General features: G+C 41.8%; 1 protein-coding gene across 3 annotated transcripts; it reads right to left on the bottom strand.

The window, feature by feature from the left end:
• Positions 1–1,035: 1,035 nt before the first annotated feature.
• On the bottom strand, positions 1,036–27,296 carry LOC145351765 (E3 ubiquitin-protein ligase RNF14-like). 3 transcript variants are annotated; one of them, XM_080201383.1, is made up of 8 exons: positions 27,208–27,296; positions 16,920–17,081; positions 16,648–16,796; positions 12,249–12,764; positions 9,024–9,252; positions 5,975–6,147; positions 4,313–4,443; positions 1,036–2,015 (listed from the first exon to the last, which is right to left on the bottom strand). In XM_080201383.1, exons 2-8 carry the CDS (start codon positions 17,071–17,073, stop codon positions 1,943–1,945), a joined length of 1,425 nt encoding a protein of 474 aa, XP_080057509.1. In that variant the 5' UTR covers positions 17,074–17,081; positions 27,208–27,296; the 3' UTR covers positions 1,036–1,942. The 3 variants fall into 3 exon arrangements, with proteins under 3 accessions (XP_080057509.1, XP_080057510.1, XP_080057511.1); XM_080201384.1 differs by having other exon boundaries at positions 16,920–17,092; positions 27,208–27,252; XM_080201385.1 differs by lacking the exon at positions 27,208–27,296 and adding an exon at positions 26,907–26,928.
• Positions 27,297–27,334: the final 38 nt, after the last annotated feature.

Here is a 27,334-nt window from a genome sequence, read left to right as displayed (position 1 = left end):
AATATCATAACCAAATGTCTTTCAAAATTACAAACAATCATTAACCTGGATATCCATTTTTATTAATTTCTTGACTATTTATACAGAGTTGAACTTGCTTGGAGGAGATTATAAGCTTGTTACATGGACTTATAATCACTTATGAAGGTTATTGTGATTTCTAGGTTCTGCAGATTCCTTTATTTGAAAAAAGTTGTCACTGTATACTCCAATATATTGCTCTGCTATAAGCAGCTTGTTTTGAAGTATGAAAGGCAAGGAGGAGTGCAAAAAAACTGTTCTTATTCAAATTCTTGCCTATAATATTTAAGTTACAACTGCAATAAATGCCAATGAGTTATGGCTCTCTGGTTTACAAATTCTTGTTCGCCATTCCTGAAATAAGTAGAGGTATCTCCTTCTTGCAGCAATTCTCTATTTTAGTCACCATCACCATGAGACATTGTGTATGCATATTTAGAGGAAATAAATAAAATGCTCAAATGACTGACAAGGCTTTTGAGTGAAGATGGATACAGTGAGAAATAGCAGGATGAGGCATCATAATTTTCTCCACAAACCAGCATTCCAGCAGTAAAGTGCACCCAAGTGATTACAATAGAGAGCAAAAAATGAATTAATTTCTAGGAAAGGAGTGGTACTGGTGGTTGGGGGAGGTGGCTGAAGAGAAAGCAGAATAAAATCTGACTAACTGGTCCATATTTGTCTAAAGGAGCATTAATTTCACCTTTTAATTTCTAAAGTGTCTGTTTCCTCCTGTTTTAACATGTCATAAATCATTCCTTTGGTGACAAGTTTTGGGCAAGCAAAGGCATCAAATAATGAAGAGTTCAAAGGTGCGGTTCTGTGTAACAGATAACGAGTGCCACCTGCCATGGGAATTCAAACAGCACTGGAACTCAAGGATGACTGCTCCATTATTACCACCTTGCACTTTTTTGCATTATACAAATGTAAACTTTTATATGGCTCTTTTCTCTCTTCCCTACCACATACCACCACCACCACCTGCCCCCTCCCCACCCCACTGCCTTGCTCACCCCCACAAAAACCAAGTTACTGAAACCAGTGGGTAAAAACATTAATTGAGAAAAAAGGCAAAAGACTGTGTATGCTGGAAATATGAACTGAAAACAGAACATTCTGGAAACACTCAGATTGGTTGGTATCTATGGGATAGAACAGAGTCAATGTTTTTGGTTCTGAAGATAGATCATTGACATTAGTTGTCTCTCTCTCTCCACAGATGTGACACAATATGCTCAGTATTCCCGGCATTTTATCTTTTTATATAAAAGAAACATCAGGACTAGGATAAAACCTGTGTCTGTTCCAATGTCCAAACTGAAAATAAATCAATAAAAGCACAAAGTAGGGAAATTCCATTCAGAAACTATAGCCTGTGTTGACTTGCAGACCTCCATGATAAAGTTTGGACATCAATATCTTCGCCAATAGGTCAAGAGCTGCAGCAAGAGGTCTACAAACAATTGCTACAGTGGGCATTATTTCAAGGTCAAAATTTCTGGAAGTTGGGAAGGTTGTGGAGGAGAAAATCTTCTATTAAATTGGAAAATCAAAATAGCATTGATATTTCTCTACGGTCAATTATTTTTGAAAATGGCTCTCATTGATAAGAGTTCTTAATTTTACTCAATTATATGAATACTTTTCTCTCAAGTTAAATGAAACATGATCTTCCTCTCAAATTAAGCTTAATCTGCTCAAACATATTGTGCGTGCATAAATATTTAAAGGTGAAAACAAAAATCCCTGCCATACTATATAATCTGAGCCACATGTTTCATCACAGATAAATGCTAAATCATTGCCAGGGTTGTTTCAACTATGATTGATGGCACTGAAGAGAAGTTGCATTTCAGTTTAAGTGGTCAAAACATGAGCTTTACGTAATGATGGTTCAGTAGCTTCAGAAAATAACTCAAACAATTCCATCATCATCTTCATCGCTCAAGAAATCCTCTTCTGCTTCAAACTCAATACCTTGGAAAAGCCTAAAAAATAAAAAGTATCATTATAAAAAGCCCACAATTGAATCTCTCGAAGCTTGACCTACCCATTTCATTATTTCAGTTTAGTGTGCAACAGTCATAACTGCAACATTTAAAAGAGCAACTTTTGGGCTCTAGGACAGGGCTTAAATATAGGCACAAGGCAGTTGGTATGAGTCTTCTGTAAAATTAGTTCTGTTAGTTGAGTGGACAATGTTGTTTTTGTCATCAAGCAAGATCAACGGACATTTTATGTCTGGAGTACTTTTTCTAGACAACAAAACTGTAAACAGAACATGGGGAACATTCTGACACATTTACAGGAAGCAAGCAGAGACTGATTTCTGGGAAATTACATCTAATCAAAGCACACAAATTTGTCTTCAAACATGTTGCTGAAGAACATTTCCAAAATTCCTTTCAGCACAGGATGGGTCATTAGCCACCCAACAATAAATCCGTGAAAATATAATTTATAACCAACATATTCTGTGGAAACAAAACTTGTCAAGACTCACCTATTATATCTTTCTATAACAGCAGAATGTTTATTTCCCCTCTTCTTGGTAGCTTTGTCTTTGTTACTTCTATTTCATTTATCTAACACTGGCTCCTGACACTTGGGCCTCTATGTATACATCATAATACAGGACTCTGCAGATTCACTGCTCCTTATGAAACATGTTTTCACAAGTGCATGTGTCATCTTCTCTACAATGATGGATTCTCTATACAAAATATGCCACACATGCAGCAAAAGTCCATATCATTATTTCACTGGGCACACCACAGGACACAGATGTATGAATATTTTCAATTTGCACTTAACTTCACCACTGTTTTCACAATTACTGGGGACGTTGAGACTGCTTTTGATGTTTTAATCTGTATTACCAAGGAATTAGGACTTCTCTATGCCATTCTACTACCTTTCTTATCCTACAAAGAATCAGTGAGCACCCTCTTCTCTGGTGTGAGATGCCATGGAGCAGTCTTCTACATTAATAGGTGCTGAACCAATAAAAGTTGTTGGGCAGGATCTTGAACCTTCACTCTCCATCTGCAAGATCGCCAGCAGGGGCTCAGGATTCAGCAAAACCTGGAAATCATGAATCTCGCTGGTGAAATTGTGAGCTCCAATTTCTGCTGCCCCTCACCGGCAACACACAAGAGAGAGGGACATGGTCTGGCTGTGCCCTGGCACTGCCACCTGACAGGTTGGCATTGCCAGGCTGGAACAGACATTGTGAGCAATGGAGATGCCGACAATGTTCGGTGGAAGGCGGCAGGCCACAGATACCTTTGAGTTGAAGAGGGAGTGGAGGGAGATTAATTTTTGTTTCAGTGATCTGAGTACTCTTTAAAACGGGCACCTGCCCGAGCCACAGTGCAAATGACACCCACGTTTTCTTTTGGCGGTTGGTGACAAGATGTTGAAAGAAAACCGGTCAGTGGAGCTGGAGAGTTCCACGTCAGTTTTCTCACCAGAACTGACACTCTACCAAATTCTCCTAAAATTCTGCCTGTGGCTTCTGCCCCTAACCTTCGTGGGATGGTTTCATCTTGACAGCTTGGCCACATTCAGGTTGCTCTACTTTCAGCTCTCAGCCATTACAAAATCTCTCTTCTCGTTGAGCTGCACTGTATATACATAGCTTTGTATCCACCAATGCTATTCAGCCATCTCCAAACTCATGCCCACAAGTCGGAGGTTCACAGCAATTTCAAATTGACATCACTATCCATAGTCCGATGTCCAAGCCCCTGAAATCCTCCATCCTTCTGGCCCCTTCACCTTAGAATCATTCCACTTGCTACCCATTCAAGTGCTTCTGGTGAATTACTGCACTTGTTAAAAGCAATGCCACAGTAACTCTACAATGCCGTTGATTATAAATCACATGTTGCAAGTCTGTTAAAGAAAGGTACAACCTACAACTCAAACATCAAATTTACTACTTTTTTTTAGTTAAAATGCAGTTTGAACTTGTAGCGACCTATAATTCATTTACTTTGTTTATGAGATATAACAATCACATGACAAATACAGCAAACAAATAATAGGTGAATGTAGTTTCAATCTGTATTACAGCAAGGAATTAAATAAACTAAATACGGACACATCTTCAAATTTACAAGATTTGCTGCAGTTTGCATCATTTTGTGATCAAGACAACCTGCACTATCTGAACAAATACAGCTGTTGGTCAGCACTACAAGCAGCAAGCTATCAGAGGAAGATAAACAATTTAATGTTTAAGAAAATGGCAGAATAAAACTATTTTAATAATTAAACTCACTCATTGAAGCAGGGTGATGTGGAATCGCTGAAGTGACTGTATGGATTTACTTTTGAAAGTGGTCGAATACAAAGCCAACAGAAGTACTGCTTACAACCAGTACAAGTCATCTTATTGCATCCATTCACCTTCTGGAAAAGAACATAAATAACATCTTACTGCAGCAATCAATAACAAAGTATTCCATTATAAACTAGTTAATTTTACACTGTTACCAGGCAAACATTTGGTAGTTCTTATTTTACTTATTAGTGTCATAAGTAGGCTTACATTAACACTGCAATGAAGTCACTGTGAAAATCACCACACTCTGGTGCTTGCTTGGTTACACTGAGGGAGAATTTAGCATGGCCAATGCACCTGACTAGCACATCTTTTGGACTGTGGGAGGACATCAGAGCTCCTGGAGGAAACCCCGTGCAGAGATGGGGAGAACATGCAGATATGTGGCTTAGGGCCATTGATGGTAGGAGCTGCAGCCACAGAACCAATCATCACGAAGCTCTAACAATATCTGAAGTTTATAGAAGTAGAAATGTGATAAAATGTGCATTGTGTATAAGAATTTGCAGTTAAGTAGCATCCCATGATATCCACAAGCACTTTACAGCCAACAAGGTACTTTAAGTGGTCACTGTTGGAAAGCAAAGAACTTAATGCCAAGCAGGTTTTATTTTCCGCCTGGTTCCCAATATCAAACTTGTCACTGCACAACAATGATGAGTACGCTTTAGCCATTTCCCCATCAGGGTGAAAGAGCAAAAAAAAGGATTTCCTTGGGTTACCCCACTACACTTTAGTAGCTGACTCAATCTGTCTTAATACCAGAGCCATTACCATTACCAGTATCATGCTTAAAGTGGCATACAAGTAGACATACCTGGGGATTTCTGAAAATGGATTCCTAAGAATGATCAAAAAATGTTTAGCTTAAATAGTAAAAGTACTAAAAAAGTAGTATGAAATTAAATGTTTCTATTTTAACCAAATAGTTCCAATCAAGTTACGTAAACAAAGAAAACTGTGCCTTAATGTAACAAAAACAAGATAATTAGATTGGGTTAGGCATTCAAACCTCAATTATAAAGGGTGGCATGGTGGCACAGTGGTTAGCACTGCTATCTCACAATGCCAGTGACTCAGGTTCGATTCCTGGCTTGGGTCACTGTCTGTGTGGAGTCTGAGCATTCTCCCCATGTCTGTGTTTCCTCTGCTCTGGTTTCCTCCCACAGTCCAAAATACAGGCCGGTTAGATGCACTGCTATGCTGAATTCTCCCTCAGTGTACCCGAGCAGCTGCCGGAGGGTGGCGACTAGAGGATTTTCACAGTAACTTCATTACAGCGTTAATGTAAGCCTACTTGCGATGCTAATAAACTTAAACTTAGAAATCTCTTTGCAACAGAGCAAATTAAAGTAAAAACACTGAATTCTATGAACAAGAAAATTTGAAATATTTACACAGTACATGAAAAACATCTAAAACAAATGCAAAAATGATCAACATTTAAAATGTTTCAATTCAATAAATTTGTAAATTGCTGAAAAAATATTTTTAAAATTGAAAAGACAAACCTCAAACTGAAGATCACAAAGAACAATGTCTAGTAATGTTAGAATAACAACATGAATTCAGTGTGTCCCCTTAGAATGATCAACTAACCTGTATGTTTGTGCCACAGCGAGGACATGGCTTTGAGTTCTTATCAAGCCATTCCTGGCTACAGAGCTCCTCCACAGCTTTTTGAAGTACTCGGCGCCCATAAGACTTCTCCAAACGCTGTTTGCCAGATTCATCAGCCTTCAAATACTCATCGCGCAGTGCAGAAAGTTTCTCTGAAATGGAAGAAAATCCCAATGAGGACTGAGAAACAAAGTAACTAGCTGGCTCACAAATAACAGATTTCTTTCCTCATACTTCCTGCCCATCTAGTCAAAGTTCAAGTGTGAATTCAAAGCCTAGCACGTCCTAGTCATCAATTCTATTGCTCCAACATTTGAATTACCAGAACGAACATTATGTAGAAAATCAGGATCGTCACCAATTAAAATGACAAGTAATACAATTAGTCAAACCAAACAATACAATCCTTTTTTCATTTAAGATCTAAAGATGCTCCTTGCTAAATTGCACACGTGATGAACAACTCATTTTCCATGTGCTAAATTTGTATATCATTGAGATCTAATCTACCTCAGTGGAATTAAGGCTCTTTAAACAATATGGTTTATTTATTAATTTTCAATACAAATTGAATCAAGAGCATTTCTAAAAAGCAATATCAATCCGAATGCCTGACAATTTATATATAAAGTAACTACCAATAATTAATAGCTCGAATTTTTCACCCGGTGGGTGTGCACACTCGACAGGTTCAGAAGCAGATGTGAAATGCATTCCTGGCCTTGTTCAGCTCTGGGGCACAATTTCACTCTGGCACACCAATTAACAATCATCCACAGTGAAATGAATTCTGTGAAAGGCTGAGTGCTACAATGGAGGGCAGGAAGAGGGTAGGTACTGAGGAAATCAGCAGACTGGCACTTCCAATGTACTCCCGCAGGGACAGCCACTGTGGAACTATCTCAGGGAGTCACTGACCTCTTAAAAATAAATATCAATGTTAAAACTATGCCACGAGCATCCAGATAGCACATTCATACAGAGACCTCAGTCCCCAGATGCACTTGTTAATTTTATTTGAGCCCTGACTTTCATCCTGCCCTTGATCGAGGTTGCAACATAAATGTAAAGGCTGCTTGTCAATCACCCCATTTGCTAACCGTAAAGGCAGATGGGCAACATAAAATCCCAGTCAACGGCTGCTTAATTAAGATAAGTCGGCTTTGATTGTCAGCAGGCATGTAGTAAGGCAACTCAGGGAGCATGGGCTGCAGCAGGAGAGGAAAGAAAGGAAAGAGATCAACAGACAACCTGACTGTAGCATCCACACTCACTGCAAGCAGACAGATGGCAAATTACAAATAACTATATCCCAGACAGCACTAAACAGTCACACAGCAGGTGAGATCTCTCTGAGGTTACAGCAACAATAGGAGAATCAATATCACTTAGCAAGACTCCACAATGTCTAGAAGAGCTATTGTGCCTCTGAAAAACTAATCAAATATCAGGGAAATGGGGACAATTAACACACCATTGAAATCAACTTGATAACTACAACACTTTGATATCACAAACAGGTAGAAAGGATATGTTCAGAAAATGATTAAAGATAAAGCACACAGGACAATGGATCAACATAACGCAATCAAAACAGAACTTTAAAATATTTAAAGTAATAATACGATGACCTAATCCAAGTCTTAGCATTTTATAACAAAAAAGTATAAGAATGTGTAAGAACCTATGATTAACAGAGCAGTTTAGGATCAAGCTGGAATTACAGCTCCGAGTACTGCTCTTCCTCTTGCATGTTGAATAAAGCCATTTTTATTGAAGTTCTATCCAGTCTCAGAAGACTCAGTTTATTCATTCCCTCCAACACGCCATGCTTTTGGCTTGCAAGCACATGCCAACCAAAATATTGGGCAAGAGCTAGACCACACAATGGACATCTTCCCATGTGGTTTTATGTCCTTCCAGGTCAGGTGCACACCCAAAATTCTGGCCCATACCTAATTCCACTTTACATATTGTAGGTGAAGACACAGATGACTGAAGTTGACCATCTTTTCACCTACATCTAATTCTAATAGGTACAGGGAATAGAATTATTTCACGCGCTCTGCTGACTGAAGTTTTCTCCATCCAATTATAGTTGGTTAACCAAAACAATAACTTGATTATCTGCATTATTAAAAATTCAGACAGTGAACTTGACAAAAAGAAATTAACAATTCGGATTATGTTAAATAATGCAAATTTTGCACATGTTGTAATATTCAGGAGCTACATTCAAGATCAGTAAAGTTTCCCGACAATTCAAAATCATCTGGTAATAAAAGTTCTATGATTCTACGAAAGGTGCTATATAAATTCAAGTTCATCTGCACTTTTGCACTTCCTGTCTGTACCCTTGACTTCCATCATATTTTATGCCAACTATTTCCCCATTATGATTTATGATGCCCATATTTATTATTGTTTTGCCAAAATAAATTATTCAAAATGTAATTACAAAATCTGAGTGCTGAAGGGTTCCGTATCAACTGTTCAATCTTTTAGAACATTTTCAGAGCCTACATCCACCTCTTGTGTTCTCTTCAAGTACATTTAAGTTTAAGGTTTCAACTTTTTTTGCCAGAATTTCTCCCACCTGTGTTTTATCCAACAGCAAACTTAACAGGTCCATCACCACCATTGTTGCTGACCTACAGTTCTCCAATGTCACATTTAAAATTCTCATCCTTGTGTTAAGATCATGGTCTCACTTCCTCCTCACTTCTCCCATCCCCATAACTTCCTCCAATCTCCCCTTTCTGAACTTCCCTTCCTCTAAAGAAAAGTCAATGGGACAGTGGAAGACAGGATATCAATTTAAGAAAGCAGCCAGAAGTGGAGGGGATACAGAGAGGAGAGTGTGTGCCCCTTTCCCCACCCCATACTAACCTATGGAACACTTTAATGTAGTTACCATCCATCTATTAAAAACTTTCCAAATTAGGTATACATTAATCCAAGACAGACTAACAAAAGTACAATACAACTATTCTTAGCATTTTTGTTTAAGGGAAAACATGGCCCTTACCTCTTTTCAATCTACACGGGGAAATTCCATGATAAGCCATTTCACATAACGCACAAAAAGCATAACGACATCCTGGACAGAGGCCCATGGTGTTTCCAGGCTCAAGCATCACCACTGATCTGCAAACAGTACGAGGACAATACACTACATCTGTCATTAGGTCCAATGTAGACTGAAGGAGAAGGCGATCATATCGTGCAAATGTCTCCTCCTTGACCAGTTCTTTGACCTATAAAAATACAATGCTTCAAAACGTTAAAATCAAATTCCAGAAATTGAAACTTATCTTAAGACAAGTTTAATTCAATATTATTTTTAAACATCTAAACAGGGACAGCACAGTGGTTAGCTGTCCTGGGGACCTGCGTTCAATTTTGGCCTGGGTGACTGTCTGCATGCAGTTTCAGGCTTTGGAGTAACTGCCTGTGTGCAGTTTCCAGCCTAGGGTGACTACCTGTGTGTGCAGTTTCTGGCCTTGGGGTGACTGCCTGTGTGCATTCTCCCCATGTCAGTGTGGATTTCCTGAGTGCTCCAATTTTCTCACACAGTCCAAAGATGTGCAGGTGGATTGGCCATAGCAAATACACAGGGTTACAAGGATAGCTTTCAGAAATCCATGCAGACTCTTTCTACATTGTCAGGATTCTATGGTCCTAGAGGACCTTCTAAAATGGATTTTAAGATCAATCTGTTTCTTAGCTGATTCCTTTTTCTAACTTTCTAAAAATTCTGCTCAGATGAAATTTGGAACGAATTAACCATTACTTCAAAATACATGCATTAGTAATCAAATCACTAATGTTCCAATACTAACAGAACAATCAGCCTGAATACAGAATTTCTGGCAAAGTAGCAATGATTCCATATGGGTGGAATAAAATATTTTTCTTTCTGTAGTTTTTTTTCAGCCAGTACTTGGGAAAAGTAATGAAGATAATAAAAAGGGAAATAAATAATTAAATTTTAATTTGAACTAATACATTAGAAAAGCAAGAAAAGACTTGGGAAGACTTGAGATGAAAGTGTGATTAATGAGAAGTGGCAGATAGAAGCAATTAAGCAAACTAGAAGGAAAAATGGAGTCTGGATTAAGTCAGGTGTGCGCAAACTCAAGAACTCCTTCCTAGGTCACAATGTTTTAATCCAGCAAGGAAAGAACCTTGATTTCAGTCTGGGAAATGAAGATCGTAGGAGACTCCCCATTCCACCCACCCAGTGCCTTTCCGATGTTATTCTAGTACAATAGGTCACATACTGCCCTATGTTTCAAATTCCTATATGGCAAATCATTTCCCTCATATCTATGAGGATGTGCCTAGGGCGGTGGATAGAGGAGAGCCGGTGGATGTGGTCTTTCTGGATTTTCAGAAGGCGTTTGACAAAGTACCTCATAAGAGGTTATTGCAGAAGGTCAGGGGACTTGGAGTTGGGGGTAGGGTGTTAGCGTGGATAGAGGATTGGTTGTCAAATAGGAGGCAGAGAGTGGGGGTCAACGGGTGCTATTCGGATTGGCGGACGGTGACTAGTGGAGTGCCCCAGGGGTCGGTGCTGGGGCCTCAGCTTTTTACCATTTATATAGATGATCTGGAGGAGGGAACCGAGTGTAGGGTGTCGAAATTTGCGGATGACACCAAGATTGGGGGAACGGCAAATTGTGCGGAGGGTGCGGAGAGTCTGGAGAGTCTGCAGAAGGATCTAGATAGGCTGGGCGAATGGGCCAGGAAATGGCAAATGGAATTTAATGTTGGCAAGTGTGAGGTGGTCCACTTTGGAAGGAAGAATGGTAGGAAGGACTATTACTTACGTGGCAAAAAACTGCAGCAGGCGACGGTGCAGAGGGACCTCGGGGTCCTTGTGCATGAGTCGCAAAAACCCAGCTTGCAGGTGCAGCAGGTGGTCAGGAAGGCGAATGGGATGCTGGCCTTCATAGCGAAGGGGATTGAATATAAAAGTAGGGAGGTCTTGCTGCAGCTGTATAGGGCATTGGTGAGGCCGCAGCTGGAGTACTGTGTGCAGTTTTGGGCGCCGCACCTGCGCAAAGATATTTTGGCCTTGGAGGGAGTGCAGAGGAGGTTTACTAGGCTGATACCGGAGTTGAGGGGGTTGAGCTATGAGGAGAGGCTGAATGAACTAGGCTTGTACTCGTTGGAGTTTAGAAGAATGAGGGGAGATCTCATTGAGACGTATATGATGATGAATGGGATGGATAGGATAGAGGTGGAGAGACTCTTCCCGCTCAAAAAAGACAGTAGGACTAGGGGGCACAGCCTCAAGATAAAGGGGGGGCGTTTTAGAACGGAGTTGAGGAGGAACTTCTTCACTCAAAGGGTGGTGAATCTCTGGAATTCTCTACCCGTTGAAGTGGTGGAGACTGCCTCGCTAAATATTTTCAAGAAGCGGGTTGATGGGTTTTTGATAAGAGAGGGGATTAAGGGTTATGGGGAGAGGGCCGGAAAGTGGAACTGAGCCACGACAGATCAGCCATGATCTTATTGAATGGCGGGGCAGGCTCGAAGGGCCAGATGGCCTACTCCTGCTCCTATTTCTTATGTTCTTATGTTCTTATCTCAGTAAACTGAGGACAGTTCACTTTCATAAGCCCTTTGTAGTTTTCTGTTGGATATTTACCAACTCATATTTCTCACTTTAACTGAACTGTTTAGTTATTTTAGCTGATTAGCTGGAGCGGCATGGTGGCAGAGTGGCTAGCACTGCTGCCTCACAGCACCCAGGTTCGATTCTCGGTTTGGGTCACCAGTTGGAGTTTGCACTTTCTTCCCATGTCTGCGTAGTTTCCTCCGGATGCTCTGGTTTCCTCCCAGTCTGAAAGACATGCTGGTTAGGTGCACTGACCCAAACAGATGCCAGAATGTGGCAACTAGGGGAATAACACAGTAACTTCATTGCAGTGCTAATGTAAGCCATTCTTGTGACTAATAAATAAATTTTATTTTACTTTATTATTGATAACTGACTTGAAATTCTGACTTCAGAAATTAGTTAAGTGCAAATTTAACACACTTCAGAAATCTGTTTGAGATGTTAGGGATGCAGTGTAAAGCCAGCAGTGTTTCAGCTGTATATATGTGCGCACAACCCATTTGAGTTATGATGCCAGTAACCAGACCAATGCTTAATGCTTTGGCTGTGTAATAGAGTCACACTGAATAAATAAACTAGCTAATGAACAGTTAATTACAAAGCTTGAAATTCAAAAGATCTTACTTGAGCTGGTGTGGCAATAGAAGTACACTTTGGCTCAGGGCAGTTAAGGCACTGAACATTTCCATCGCGGATCTGTATCTCAAAATATTCTTTCAAACAAGCCTTACAGTACACATGTTTACACTCCTTGAAGTGCATGCAGTCAATGCCCAGCTTTTCGTAAAAGCATACATTACAGGTGAACATCTTGCTATTAAAGACTTTCTGTTGCTGATTCTGATCAAAGTCCAAAATTTCACGCAAAACACAAGACCATGACTCCACATCCTGAATAGCTCTTGGGTCAAGAGGAAATTCTTTCAAGTTCTTTGGTTTGTTCTGTGATCCAAATTCTTTATCCTTATTATTAGAGAAAGTGCCCTCAGATTTCTCAATGTTTTCTCGGATTTCTAATGGAGACTTGATCAGTAAAAAGGAGAGTGTTTCTTCTTTTAAGAACTGCATCCATGAAAATAGCACTACACAATTATCATTTTCCTTCCAAATTCTATCCAGGTGAGCACAAAGTGCAGAGAGCTGTTGGGAAACAAATAAGCAGATTATCAAGCAACATGAGGAACAATGTAACAGCCCGAATTTTCAGATCAGCATTGAAGCAGAGTGCTCAGCGCTGACCTCAAAGGTCATAAAGATTCTGATGGCAGTTTAAATCAAGTCAAGGGGCTCTTTTGAGATATCTTCAAGCAGGTTGGCAGCATTAAAGTATCCATACACAGCAAACCAGGAAGTTAAAAGTATTTGAATCTATTATATTTAAGTTACATTTTCAAATGAATAAATTATTAGATTTTGAAGCTAAAATAAAGATAAGAACACAAGAAATGGATTACCTATTTGCCTCTCCGAGCCTGATCAACGAGATCATGGCTGATCATCTAACTCAATTCCCCCTTACCAAACTATTCACATGTCTCTTAGTACCCAGAAATCTATTGAATATATTCAAAGCAGAAGTCAATGATTGAGCAACCTCAGCTGTCTGGGGGTATGTGCAAAGATTCACAACCCATTGAAGAACTTTCTCCTCGCCTCAGTCCTAAATAGGTAACCTCTTAGAGTCTACGAACAAGAGATTTTAGCTTTCCCAATCAGGAGGCGAATCATTTTCTCAGGGTCCACCCTCTCAATATTACTTAATATATTATTTTTTAATGTGAATTTTTAAAATCATCATTATGGAGAAATTTAACACTTGACAAATGTAAAATTAGCTTTTCAGGGCCAGTGAAGGCGTTTATTAGTAATCATGAAGTTAGTACATCTTTGCAGATAAGGTTGCACTTCCTTCAACAAAGTTTAACATCTAACAACACTAACAGCATTCAGGTTCATTCAACAATTCAGATTTCCCAATGACTGCAAACTTGCTGGGTGTGGGGTTCCTTAAAAGCATGCTCTCTGAAGAAGCATAGAATCACTGGTAGGGACATCTGTGCTGACTTCAAAGGACGCCATCAGTTTCTACATAATAACGATGAATAAGGTTTTGTCGTCATTACAGCTTCAAAAATGCAGGGCATAGAATGAACACCAGCAGTAGAACAAGGCGTAAGTAAGTGAACATAAGAACGTAACATAAGAAATAGGAGCAGGAGTAGGCCATCTAGCCCTTCGAGCCTGCCCTGCCATTCAATAAGATCGTGACTGATCTGTCGTGGCTCAGTTCCACATTCCCGCCCTCTCCCCATAACCCTTAATCCCCTTGCCTATCAAAAACCCATCAGCCCGCGTCTTAAAAATATTTAGCAAGGCAGCCTCCACCACTTCAACGGGCAGAGAATTCCAGAGATTCACCACCCTTTGAGAGAAGAAGTTCCTCCTCAACTCCGTTCTAAACTGCCCCCCTCTGACCTTGAGGCTGTGCCCTCTAGTCCTACTGTCCTTTCTGAGCGGGAAGAGTCTCTCCAACTCTATCCTATCCATCCCATTCATCATCTTATATGTCTCAATGAGATGTCCCCGCATTCTTCTAAATTCTAACGAGTACAAGCCTAGTTTATTCAGCCTCGCCTCATAGCTCAACCCCCTCAACTCCGGCATCAGCCTAGTAAACCTCCTCTGCACTCCCTCCAAGGCCAAAATATCCTTGCGTAAGTGCGGCGACCAAAACTGCACACAGTACTCCAGCTGCGGCCTCACCAGTGCCCTATACAGCTGCAGCAAGACCTCCCTACTTTTATATTCAATCCCCCTCGCTATGAAGGCCAGCATCCCATTAGCCTTCCTGACCACCTGCTGCACCTGCAGGCTGGGTTTTTGCGACTCATGCACAAGGATCCTGAGGTCCCTCTGCACCGTCGCCTGCTGCAGTTTTTCGCCACGTAAGTAATAGTCCTTTCTACCATTATTCCTACCAAAGTGGACCACCTCCCACTTGCCAACATTAAATTCCTTTTGCCATTTCCTGGCCCATTCGCCCAGCCTATCGAGATCCTTCTGCAGACTCTCCACACCCTCCGCACAATTTGCCGTTCCACCAATCTTGGTGTCATCAGCAAATTTCGACACCATACACTCGGTTCCCTCCTCCAGATCATCTATATAAATGGTAAATAGCTGAGGCCCCAGCACCGACCCCTGGGGCACTCCAACCGCCAATCCGAATAGCACCCACTGACCCCCACTCTCTGCCTCCTATTTGACAGCCAATCCTCTATCCACGCTAACACCCTACCCCCAACTCCATGCCCCCTTACCTTCTGCAATAACCTCTTGTGAGGTACCTTGTCAAACGCCTTCTGAAAATCAAGACAGACCACATCCACCAGCTCTCCTCTATCCACCGCCCTAGACACATCCTCATAGAACTCCAGTAAATTTGTCAGACACGACTTCCCCTTAACGAAACCATGCTGCGTCTGCTCTGTCAAGCAATTCCCCTCAAGATGCCTTGCTATTTCCTCCTTGACGACGGATTCTAACATTTTACCTACAACAGACGTTAAACTAACCGGCCTATAATTCCCTGCCTTTTGCCTGCCACCCTTCTTAAACAACGGCGTAACATTAGCCGTTTTCCAATCTTCCGGCACTTCCCCGGAATCCAGCGACGTTTGGAAAATAACCACCAAGGCATCCACTATCTCCTCCGCCATTTCTTTCAGAACCCTTGGATGCATTCCATCCGGTCCTGGGGACTTGTCCACAATCAGTCCCTCCAGTCTATCGAGCACCGCCTCTCTAGTAACAATAATGTCATTGAGACCCTCCTGTCCTACCATCTTTCCATCGCTAACACCCGGCAAATTATTCACGTCCTCCTCCATGAAGACCGAAACAAAAAAGTTATTCAAGGCCTCAGCCATTTCCCCATCCCCTACCACTAAGTCCCCCCTCTCATCCTCTAAGGGTCCAACGTTCACCCTAGCCAGTCTCTTCCTTTTTATATATTTATAAAAACTCTTGCTATCCTTTTTTATATTAAGCGCTAGCCCAGCTTCATAGTTTCTCCTACCCTTCTTTATCAACTTTATAATTGGTTCTATACAAACATAGAATGTATATATGTAGGAAATTATGAATCATAGAACCATTGAATTCCCACAGTGCAGATGGAGGCTATTCAGCCCATTGAGCTGCACTTAATATAATCCCACCCAGGCTCTATTCCCGCAACCCACATATTTACCCTGTTAATCCCCCTAATGCTAGGGTCAATTTAGCATTGCCAATCAACCTAACCTGCACATCTTTGGACTGTGGGAGAAAACCCATGCAGGGAAAATGTGCAAACTCCACACAGACAGCCACCCAAGGCCGGAATTGAACCCGGGTCTCTGGAGCTGTGAGGCAGCAGTGCTAACTACTGTGCCACCAAGATAGTCAGAAGCTTTTTCCCAGGAAGAGTCAATTACTTGGGGGCATAGGGTTTAGGTGCAAAAGGCAAGGTCTAAAGGAGATGTGCGAGACAGGTTTTATTTTACACAGAGGGTGGTGGATGCCTGGAACTTACTGCCAGGGGAGGTAGTGGAAACAGATAAGATAGTGACTTTTAAGGGGCTTCTTGACAAATGCATGAATACGATGGTCCCCAGAAGGATAAGGGATTTTAGTTAAGTCGGGCTGCATGGCCAGTTCAGGCGTGGAGGGCCGAAGGGCCTATTCCTATTCTGTAATTTTCTTTGTTCATGCTTAAGTCATAGTTTGATTACTTATTAATGAATTATATTTGGTGAATTTCACATACACTACAGTAGTTTCAGAAAAATGAAATATATTTGTAAATAAAATGACAAACCAACAATCGTGAAAATAAAACTTTGTTCCATTTTTATTACCCTACACAAGTGTTGCAATATACTGTGTTGTCTTCCAAATAGTTCTTTTAACTGTATCTTCCAAAAACCCTTGCCCTTTCCATAAATGTTCTATTTTGTTAGAAACAAAATGAGCCACAAACCTGAGTTTGGAAAAGCCACTTGCAGCTCAAAGTATATTTAGGAGCTGAACACGATGGATAATCTGGTGGAAGTTCAAAGTTCAACATAAGAGGAGGCAGGAAAGAAACTACATATTCTATCAGGTCCTTTTTATTCTGCTTTTCATCACCTGAATTAAGGAAAGTAATTGTCATTTTCAGGATGAACTTCAGTTGTAATTTTGTTAATCCATTATGTACTTCAGACCTTAGAATTATAGATTAGAGACTTTTAAAAAATTACTTCAACTTACCATAAACAATTACTTTGAAGTTTGGGGGCAACTCCAAACAAATGCTTATTTCTCCACCCGAAGCAGATTCTGCACGTTTAAATTCATCCTCTTCGTAAATACTAGCAAGGGCCAGTAGCTCATCCTCCTGTTCTTCTTTATCCCTGGTGGACATCTAGATTCCTGGAATTGAACTAGTTTTTAGAAAGAATTGGCCAGTGCCAAATAGCTCCTTATGAGTTGCAAGTGGTTACAGTAAGATCATGTTTTCAACCCATTCTCACTTTGAATTGATGCGGAATTGCTAATTGAAAGGATAAGACAGATTCAGTGGGAGAATTAAGAGAAAACTTCCCAGGAAGCAAATCAAGCACATTTGTGCGGGAAAACAGTGCAAGTGAAAACCCCTTTTAGTGAGATGACATCACAATCAAGTTGTTGCCCCTCCCCCAAAAATGCTTTTTGATGGGTAAAGTGATTAAGAAGGTGACAGATGAAGTGTAATCTGGAAAATGTGAGGTTATTCACTTAAGAATAAAAAAGCTTTTTTGTACAAAAAAGTGATATTAAAAAGTGAGGGATTTATATTGACCCTTTTTGTAAAAGGGGGCTGAAGTAAAGAGCAAAGAAGTCTTGCTATAATTTTACTGGGCTTTGGAGAGACCACAAGTGTATTCTGTGTACTTTTGATCTTCAAACCCAAGGGAGGATATAATTAATTACCTGGAGCAGGGTGCAACAAAGGCACAGTGGCTTACTTCTTGGAATGAGGGAATTGTCCAGGAAGAGAGATTGAACAGAAAATGTTTTTTGGAGTTTAGAAAATGGGAAATGACCTCGTAATATTCTGAGAAGGCTTGACAGGCTAGCTGCTGAGAGGCTATTTATCCTGGTTGGAGCATCTAGAATGAGGGTGGCATAATTTTAGGATCAGCTCAGTATAGGACTGAGATATGGAATAACTTATTCACTCAAAAGGGTTGTAAATCTTTGGAAACTGATGCCAGAAGGGTGTGAATGCTCATTCATTAAGTGTATACAAGGTTCAGAATGATAGATTTGTAGACTCCAAGGAAATCAAGGGATATGGGAATTGGGTGGAAATGTGAAGTTTAGCTCAAAGATCAAGCATGATCTCATCAAATGGCCCCAGGGCTGTATGGTTTGTTCCTATTTCTTAGCTTCTTAAACATTCTACAACAAAACATAAAGGGACAGTTTCCAAACAGTTCTACCTTAACTGATTTATTCAGCAAACAAAAGTAAAAGCCAACACTTTAGCTGATTTTGCACAATTATCAATTGAATCAGCAATCCTATACAAGCAAAGTGAATAGGAATGAGTTTGGTATATTGGAATTCAATACAATGGGAAGTGAAAGGCACGTTGCTATGCAGCAGTTTCAGCACACTGCTCCTTAACAGTATGGACACAGTATGGTTTGAATCTAGCTGTTTACTGTGCAGAAGGCTGCTATTAGAAAGGAGACTGGACAACCTTAATTTGGCCCTGTACAGGTAGTAAAGTAACAAATTGTGCTCTGTTTTAATTGCTTATTTCACCAAGGAAGTCTGGCAGGTTGGCTGCTGGACAAAATTAAATAACATTAGCTTGCTAGGGGATTCTCTGCATTCAGTGTGTAGAGAAATATTTACTCTATCTCTGATATATGTTATCTGAAATGGCTTTATTGAACTATATAAATCACGCACAACACTTTCAGGCAGACTGTCCATTCTATTCGCCAATTTTAATCCTGGTGTCAGTGAGATGTTACAATTCTTCTTGACATCCCTGTCATAGCTAGTGGAATGGAAAAAAGCACCAATCCACGTTTTCACTCTTGATTTTCCTGCCCAACAACCCCAAAAAGAGAGTAGACTTGATATCAATTTTGATACCATTGCAACCACCTCATCTCAAGTCAAAAATCAGCATTTGCAATTAAATCTCACATATAAACAAATAATGGCCACTTAGACATCATGCTAAAGTTAGACTGGCATATATTTGGATAGATTTTTGAATTCTGACATTGACAGCAAATTGTCTTTGAACCTGCAGCACTAAGGTATTTTGCTTTAAATGCACATGTTCTATTGTATAGGTGTAAGTAACTCTAAAGATAAACAAGTGGGAAAAATTGGTCCAATGGAATTGATATTCAGAAAGTTTAATCCACAGCAGTTTTATGTTTTGGCCAAGTGTGCATGTATCTAAAAATGTTGTTGTGATACATTAAATGAGCCATTAAGTTAGCCATTAAAATGTTAATGGACAGATATCTAACAAAAGCAATTCATCATTAATTCAGAATCAATTATCATCACACTCTTAGGAAATAATAAAGCAGCTTCATTGCTCCAAATAGTAGATACTTGCCAATGCATTATAATGTCGGTGCCAGTTAGAGTTTAATATAGAAGGAAAGATTAGAGATGATTTTCACTGAATGAGTATGGCTAGCACAACAAGTTTGCACCCAAATTAAGATAAAGCAAAGTACTGCAGATGCTGGAATCTGGGAAAAACTGAGGAAGCTAGAAAATCACAACAGGACCCCAGAAACTAAAAACGGAGAAACACAGTTAATATTTTGAGTCATGGACCCTTCATCAGAATTGAAAAGGAGCAGGAGATTAGAGTAAAGTAATCTGCAACGGAAATAGCAACTTTGAGAACAAATGACAGGTGTCCTGGTGTGAGAGGAGGGGGTGTTTTATATTGAGGAAATATATGTTTGGAATATTAAAAAGATGAGAGTTTAAGATGGAGGAGAAAGGTTAAAATCTAAAATTGCCTAAATTTGCACCTGAGGCAGGTGGTTTTCCTGCATGAAAGACAGCTGTGTTTGTCAGAGAACTATTAAGAGCGAGGTCAAGTAATTTGCTATCTACTTAAATATATGAATGTTTATTATTCAGAGCATTTCAAAATACATTGCATTTTGAGCTGTCACTCAAGAGGGAAGGAGAGGGAGAGAGAGAGAGAGAGAGAGAAAGAGGGAAGGAGAGGGAGAGAGAGAGAGAGAGAGAAAGAGGGAAGGAGAGGGAGAGAGAGAGAGAGAGAGAGAGAAAGAGGGAAGGAGAGGGAGAGAGAGAGAGAGAGAGAAAGAGGGAAGGAGAGGGAGAGAGAGAGAGAGAGAGAGAAAGAGGGAAGGAGAGGGAGAGAGAGAGAGAGAGAGAGAAAGAGGGAAGGAGAGGGAGAGAGAGAGAGAGAGAGAGAGAAAGAGGGAAGGAGAGGGAGAGAGAGAGAGAGAGAAAGAGGGAAGGAGAGGGAGAGAGAGAGAGAGAGAGAAAGAGGGAAGGAGAGGGAGAGAGAGAGAGAGAGAAAGAGGGAAGGAGAGGAAGAGAGAGAGAGAAAGAGGGAAGGAGAGGGAGAGAGAGAGAGAGAAAGAGGGAAGGAGAGGGAGAGAGAGAGAGAGAGAGAAAGAGGGAAGGAGAGGGAGAGAGAGAGAGAGAGAGAGAAAGAGGGAAGGAGAGGGAGAGAGAGAGAGAGAGAGAAAGAGGGAAGGAGAGGGAGAGAGAGAGAGAGAGAGAGAGAAAGAGGGAAGGAGAGGGAGAGAGAGAGAGAGAGAGAGAAAGAGGGAAGGAGAGGGAGAGAGAGAGAGAGAGAGAGAAAGAGGGAAGGAGAGGGAGAGAGAGAGAGAGAGAGAGAAAGAGGGAAGGAGAGGGGGAGAGAGAGAGAGAGAGAGAAAGAGGGAAGGAGAGGGAGAGAGAGAGAGAGAAAGAGGGAAGGAGAGGGAGAGAGAGAGAGAGAGAGAGAGAAAGAGGGAAGGAGAGGGAGAGAGAGAGAGAGAGAGAGAGAGAAAGAGGGAAGGAGAGGGAGAGAGAGAGAGAGAGAGAAAGAGGGAAGGAGAGGGAGAGAGAGAGAGAGAGAGAGAAAGAGGGAAGGAGAGGGAGAGAGAGAGAGAGAAAGAGGGAAGGAGAGGGAGAGAGAGAGAGAGAGAAAGAGGGAAGGAGAGGAAGAGAGAGAGAGAAAGAGGGAAGGAGAGGGAGAGAGAGAGAGAGAGAAAGAGGGAAGGAGAGGGAGAGAGAGAGAGAGAGAGAGAGAAAGAGGGAAGGAGAGGGAGAGAGAGAGAGAGAGAGAAAGAGGGAAGGAGAGGGAGAGAGAGAGAGAGAGAAAGAGAAGGAGAGGAAGAGAGAGAGAGAAAGAGGGAAGGAGAGGGAGAGAGAGAGAGAGAGAGGGAAGGAGAGGGAGAGAGAGAGAGAGAGAGAAAGAGGGAAGGAGAGGGAGAGAGAGAGAGAGAGAGAGAAAGAGGGAAGGAGAGGGAGAGAGAGAGAGAGAGAAAGAGGGAAGGAGAGGGAGAGAGAGAGAGAGAGAGAAAGAGGGAAGGAGAGGGAGAGAGAGAGAGAGAAAGAGGGAAGGAGAGGGAGAGAGAGAGAAAGAGGGAAGGAGAGGGGGAGAGAGAGAGAGAGAGAGGGAAGGAGAGGGAGAGAGAGAGAGAGAAAGAGGGAAGGAGAGGGAGAGAGAGAGAGAAAGAGGGAAGGAGAGGGAGAGAGAGAGAGAAAGAGGGAAGGAGAGGGAGAGAGAGAAAGAGGGAAGGAGAGGGAGAGAGAGAGAGAAAGAAAGAGGAAAGGAGAGGGAGAGAGAGAGAGAGAAAGAAAGAGGGAAGGAGAGGGAGAGAGAGAGAGAAAGAAAGAGGGAAGGAGAGGGAGAGAGAGAGAGAAAGAAAGAGGGAAGGAGAGGGAGAGAGAGAGAAAGAGAGAAAGGATAGACAGGAGGAAAAAGGAGGTGGGGTAGCTCTGTTAATAAAGGATAATATCAGGGCGGTAGTAAGAGAAGATGCAGGCTCCAGAGCAGAACATGGAATCGTTGTGGGTGGAGATAAGGAATAGTAAGGGGACAAAGACACTGGTGGGTGTGGTCTATAGGCCCACTGATAATAACTTCAAGGTGGGGCAAGCTATAAACAAATAATTGATGTGTGCAGAAATGGAACGGCGATAATTATGGGAGATTTTAATCTGCATATTGATTGGATGACCCAAGTCGGATGCGGTGGGCTTGAGGAAGAGTTCTTGGATTGCTGTCAGGATAGTTTCCTTGAACAGTATGTAACAGAACCTACGAGGGAGCGAGCTCTCTTAGATCTGGTACTGTGCAACGAGGCAGGTAGAGTTAGGGGTCTTCTTGTGAGGGATCCTCTTGGGACAAGTGATCATAGTATGGTTGGATTTCTGATGCAGATGGAGGATAAGAAAGTAGGGTCCTGCACCTGTGTCCTCTGTTTGAACAGAGGGGAGTATGATGAGGGCGGAATTGGCGATTGTAGATTGGGAGTGCAGATTGGTTGGTAGGACAGCTGAGGAACAGTGGAGGATTTTTAAGGAGACTTTTGTCGGTACTCAGCAGAAATATATTCCAATGGTAAAGAAGGACTGTAGGAAAAGAGATAACCAGCCGTGGTTATCGAAGGAAACAAAGGAGAGTATTAAATTAAAAGCTGATGCGTTCAGAGTGGCTAAAAATATTGAGCTATTAGAAGATTGGGAAAGATTTAAAAAACAACAAAGAATGACTAAGAAAGCGATAAAGGAAAGATAGAGTATGAGGCTAAACTAGCTCTATATATATAAAAATGATAGTAAAAGTTTTTACAAATATATGAAGAGGAGGAGACTGGCTAGAGTGAACGTTGGACCCTTGGAGGATGAGAGGGGAGATTTAGCGGTGGGTGACGAGGAAATGGCTGAGGCTTTAAATAAGTTTTTTGTGTCGGTCTTCACAGAGGAGGACACAAATAGCTTGCCGAATATTAAAGATGGAAGGATTGGAGGAGATGAGGTCCTTAATGCAATTGCTGTCACTAGAGGGGTAGTGCTTGATAGACTAACGGGACTGAAGGTAGACAAGTCCCTGGGACCGGATGGAATGCATCCCAGGGTTCCAAAAGAAATGGCAGAGGTGACAGCGGATGCCTTAGTAATTATTTATCAAAATTCGCTGGACTCTGGGGAAGTACCGGAAGATTGGAAAACAGCTAATGTTACGCCGCTGTTTAAAAAAGGTAGCAGACAAAAGGCAGGGAATTATAGGCTGGTTAGTTTAACGTCCGTAGTTGGAAAAATGCTAGAATCCGTCAAAGAAGAAATAGCAAGACACCTAGAAAAGAATGGTTTGATCGAGCAGACGCAGCACGGGTTCATGAAGGGGAAGTCTTGTTTAACGAATTTATTGGATTTCTATGAGGATGTGACTAGTGCGGTAGACAGAGGGGAACTGGTGGATGTGGTGTTTTTAGATTTCCAGATAAGGTTTTTAGATTTCCATTTGATAAAGTGCCTCACAAAAGGTTGCTGCAAAAGGTTAGGGTGCACAGAGTTGGGGGTAAGATGTTAGCATGGATAGAGGATTGGTTGTCTAATAGGAAGCAGAGTTAGAATCAATGGGTGCTATTCTGGTTGGCAGCTGGTGACTAGTGGAGTGCCGCAGGGATCGGTGCTGGGGCCTCAACTGTTTACCATTTACATAGACGATCTGGAGGAGGGGGCTGAGTGTAGGGTAACGAAATTTGCTGATAACACAAAGATGAGTGGAAAAGCAAATTGCGTCGAAAGCGCAGAAAGTCTGCAGAGAGATCTGGATAGGCTGAGTGAGTGGGCGAGGACCTGGCAGATGGAGTATAATGTTAGCAAATGTGAGGTTATCCGCTTTGGTAGAAATAATAGTAGGAGGGATTATTATTTCAAGGGCGAAAAGCTGCAGCATGCTACAGTGCAGAGGGACCTGGGGGTCCTTGTGCATGAATCGCAAAAACCCAGTCTGCAGGTGCAGCAGGTGATCAAGAAGGTGAATGGAACGTTGGCCTTTATAGTGAGGGGGATAGAATATAAAAGCAAGGAGGTCTTGCTGCAACTGTACAGGGCACTGGTGAGGCCGCAACTGGAGTACTGTGTGCAGTACTGGTCGCCGCATTTGCGAAAGGATATATTGGCCTTGGAGGGAGTGCAGAGAAGGTTCACTAGGCTGATACTGGAGATGAGGGGGGTTAGCCTATAAGGAGAGGTTGAATAGACTGGGTCTGTACTCGGAGTTTAGAAGACTGAGGGGGGATGTTATAGAGACATATAAGATAATGAAGGGGCTAGATAGGGTAGAGGTAGAGAGATTCTCCCACTTAGAAAGGATAGCAGAACTAGAGGGCACAGCCTCAAAATAAGGGGGGGGGGGGGGGGTGCAGTTAAGATCAGAGTTGAGGAGGAACTTCGTCACTCAAAGGGTGGTGAGTCTCGAATTCTCTGCCCATTGAAGTGGTGGAGGCTACCTTGCTGAATATATTTAAGTCATGGGTAGATAGGTTTCTGATAGACAAGGGAATTAAGGGTTATGGGGAGAAAGCGGGAAAGTGGAACTGAGCCACTTCAGATCAGCCATGATCTTGTTGAATGGCGGGGCAGGCTTGAAGGGCTAGATGGCCTACTCCTGCTCCTATTTCTTATGTTCTTATGTTTTCATATGTTCTTAAAAAGAGAGAGAGAGAAAAAAGAGACCTGTTTCTTCTGACAATCTAAGAAGCAACTGCTTCTGTTTTAAAACAAAACCTGTATTTCTTCCCTGCAAGCTTAGCGCCCCCCATTAAGCACATAACTGTCCATGACAATTAATCTAATCAAAATTCTACACCGAAATCCACAGGGATTCCCAAGTAAACACAAATGCATTAGTTCTGCTTAAAACAAAAACTCCAGGTCTAAGACGAGTATCTATCTGATGCTGCCAGCTACCAGTTTATAAGGTTATGCTCGACAAATCGCATTCTGCAAAACAGATCTGAATTCTAAACATATCCCTTGCAAGAAACATGATATACATATTTTTTAAAGACACAGTATCAACACAATATGATCTAGCAGTATCTGAGGTTATTATGAAGGAGGAAAAAACAAGTCAGGCAACAATCTGCACCCTAGTTTCCCAAATGCTCTATCGTTCTCATTGTGTCTTCAGCTACCCAGTCTCCCCCGACTACTTTCTTCATTAGCTGCTGGTTCTTGCCTTTATGCTCTGCTATAAATGCACATATCGCACCATTAGTCAGATTGCTGGCTTCTACAATTTTTAAGTGAATATAATTCTTTTTAAATGTTACTTCAAAGTTCTCTTGTTCACCTAGTTTTAAGTAAAAGAAAATCCCTTCACTCGAAAAAGATTCATAAGGAAGGTTTTTAGCAGGTTTTACTGGAGAGAAAATAGAGTAAAGGAGGAGAAACCTACGCACCAACCAAATTCTGGTGGCACCCAAGCAAAACAGAAATTATGGCTTTTGTTATTCACAGCAGTGTTAATTAGGCATTTTGTTTGACTGAGCATTTCACAACAGGAAAGCTGTTCACGTATTGAAGGAGGCCTACCTGAAATAAATCTGAGAGAAGTCAATCTTCAACACACTTAAAGGTCTTTTGGAAAAAGCAGTGACACTCCCAGAATGAGGGGGCCCTACACTTCTATGCCTATTGATGCACTGACTGCATGCTAGGGACTTTTTTTTGCCAGCCACATCAGCTCTGAATACACCTAAGAAAATATTCTGTCATTCAATAAGAATGCGGTTGATCTGATCTTGATTTCAACTCTACTTTCTTGCTTGATTCTCCCTTGATTCAACTATAATCCAAGATTCTGTCTATCTCAGCCTTGAATGTATTCCAGGATATCCCTCCTTAAACAAGGAGGCTAATACTGTAAAAACCACTCTAGATATGGTCTCACCAACAGACAGTCACTCAAGGCTGGAATTGATCCCAAGTCCTAGACACTGTGAGGGAGCAATGCTAACTAGTGAGCCTCCATGCCATCCATAGAATGTGGGCATTGATCCCACTAACATTCTTGTTAGTTAACCAATTCTCTATCCACGCTGTTATCCACACACCATGAGCTCTTATTTGTGTGGTAACCTTTGATGTGGCACATTTTCAAATGTCTTTTGTTAATCCAAATGTACCACATCCACAGGCTCTCCTTTATTCACATTGTTACTGCTCAAAAATTCTAATAAACTAGTCAAATACAATTTCCTTTTCACAAAGCCAAGCTGTTTTGCCTGATTGCATTGAGATTTTCCAAGTTGCCTGCTATAATCTCCTTCATACTAGATTCCAATATTTCCCCTGCTACAAATGTTAAGCTCTGCTTCCCTCCTGTATTGAATGGAGGAGCTGCATTCACTATTTTCCAACCTGATGGGGCTTTTCCAGAATCTAGGGGATTTTGAAAAATCAAAACCGCAATCATTTGAAGCAGTGGCTCACAGCCATCTTCTCAAATGCAATTAGGGAAGGGCTATGAATGCTGGCTTTATCAGTGGTATCCATGTTGCAAGATGGGTGGTAGGCAGCACAGTGGTTAGCACTGCTGCCTCAGCGCCAGGGACCCAGTTTCAATTCTGGCCTTAGGTGAGTCACAGCGTGGAGTTTGCACATTCTCCCCATATCTGCATGGGTTTCCTCCAGGTGCTCCAGTTTCCTCCCGCAGTCCAAAGATGTGTAGGTTAAGTTGACTGGCTATGCTAAATTGCCCCTCAGAGTCTGTGGGGCTAGCAGGGTAAATACACGGGGTTATGGGAATAGGGCCTGGGTGGGCTTGTGGTCGGTGCAGAGTCCATGGCCTCTTTCTGCACTGTAGGGAATCTACGATTTTATGAAGGTGAATATAAAAAAACTAAAATAATGTTTAATCAGGAACACAACTATTATACATGGGTATCTCCCAATATAAATACTCGCAAAGGCCTTTTCATTGCAATCAAAACCTGGTGACAACCGGGAAGTGAAGTCTGTAAACAGATGGTATAGAGATAAAAAAACAAGATAAAGACTCGCATTGCTCGAGCAAATTAAAAAAAATACACAGGGTCATTGAACTCAATTCCAAAACACCACCAGCAAAAAAAAATCCAAGAAGCATTGGCTAAAATGCGACTGACAGATCATTTAGTGATCCCGGTGTGTCCATAGCAGCACCTCACCCCTCCCAGATTATAAACAGTACAGCACCGGCCTCACCATAGCAACCATCCCTGGCAAGATGGTCCAAAACCACCCCCGTGTTGGACATTGATTTTTCTAATATGGAGCGGTGGGGGGGGGGGGGGGAACGGGAGGAAGAGCCCCCCTCGCCTCACAGTGGCATCGTGTGCCGGCCGGTTTTGCTGCCGCCCCACCAGAGAGGTCAACACCAACGCGAAAGTAACTCCACGTGCCCTTCCCGAACACCCGTCCGCCCCCAGACCCCCAAGCTCGCAAACATAATTTATTAAACGCTTCAGACAAAACAGCAACAAAACAAAAAAAAGGGTCTTATTACCGGTACGTCAATAGGAATGGCTTTTGCGCCAGGGCGACAGCTTCACCTCCAAGTCCCCTCCCCCTCCGCCCGCTGAGGGTAGAGCGCGCAGGCGTAGACCCCGCCCCTCCTCGAGCTCGGACTTCTG

Source organism: Carcharhinus amblyrhynchos, chromosome 13, assembly GCF_965287045.1.
Source record: "Carcharhinus amblyrhynchos chromosome 13, sCarAmb.v2.hapA, whole genome shotgun sequence".
NCBI lineage: Eukaryota > Metazoa > Chordata > Chondrichthyes > Carcharhiniformes > Carcharhinidae > Carcharhinus > Carcharhinus amblyrhynchos.
The sequence above is the reverse complement of the archived record's forward strand: the minus strand, read 5'-3'. Positions and strand labels throughout refer to the sequence as shown.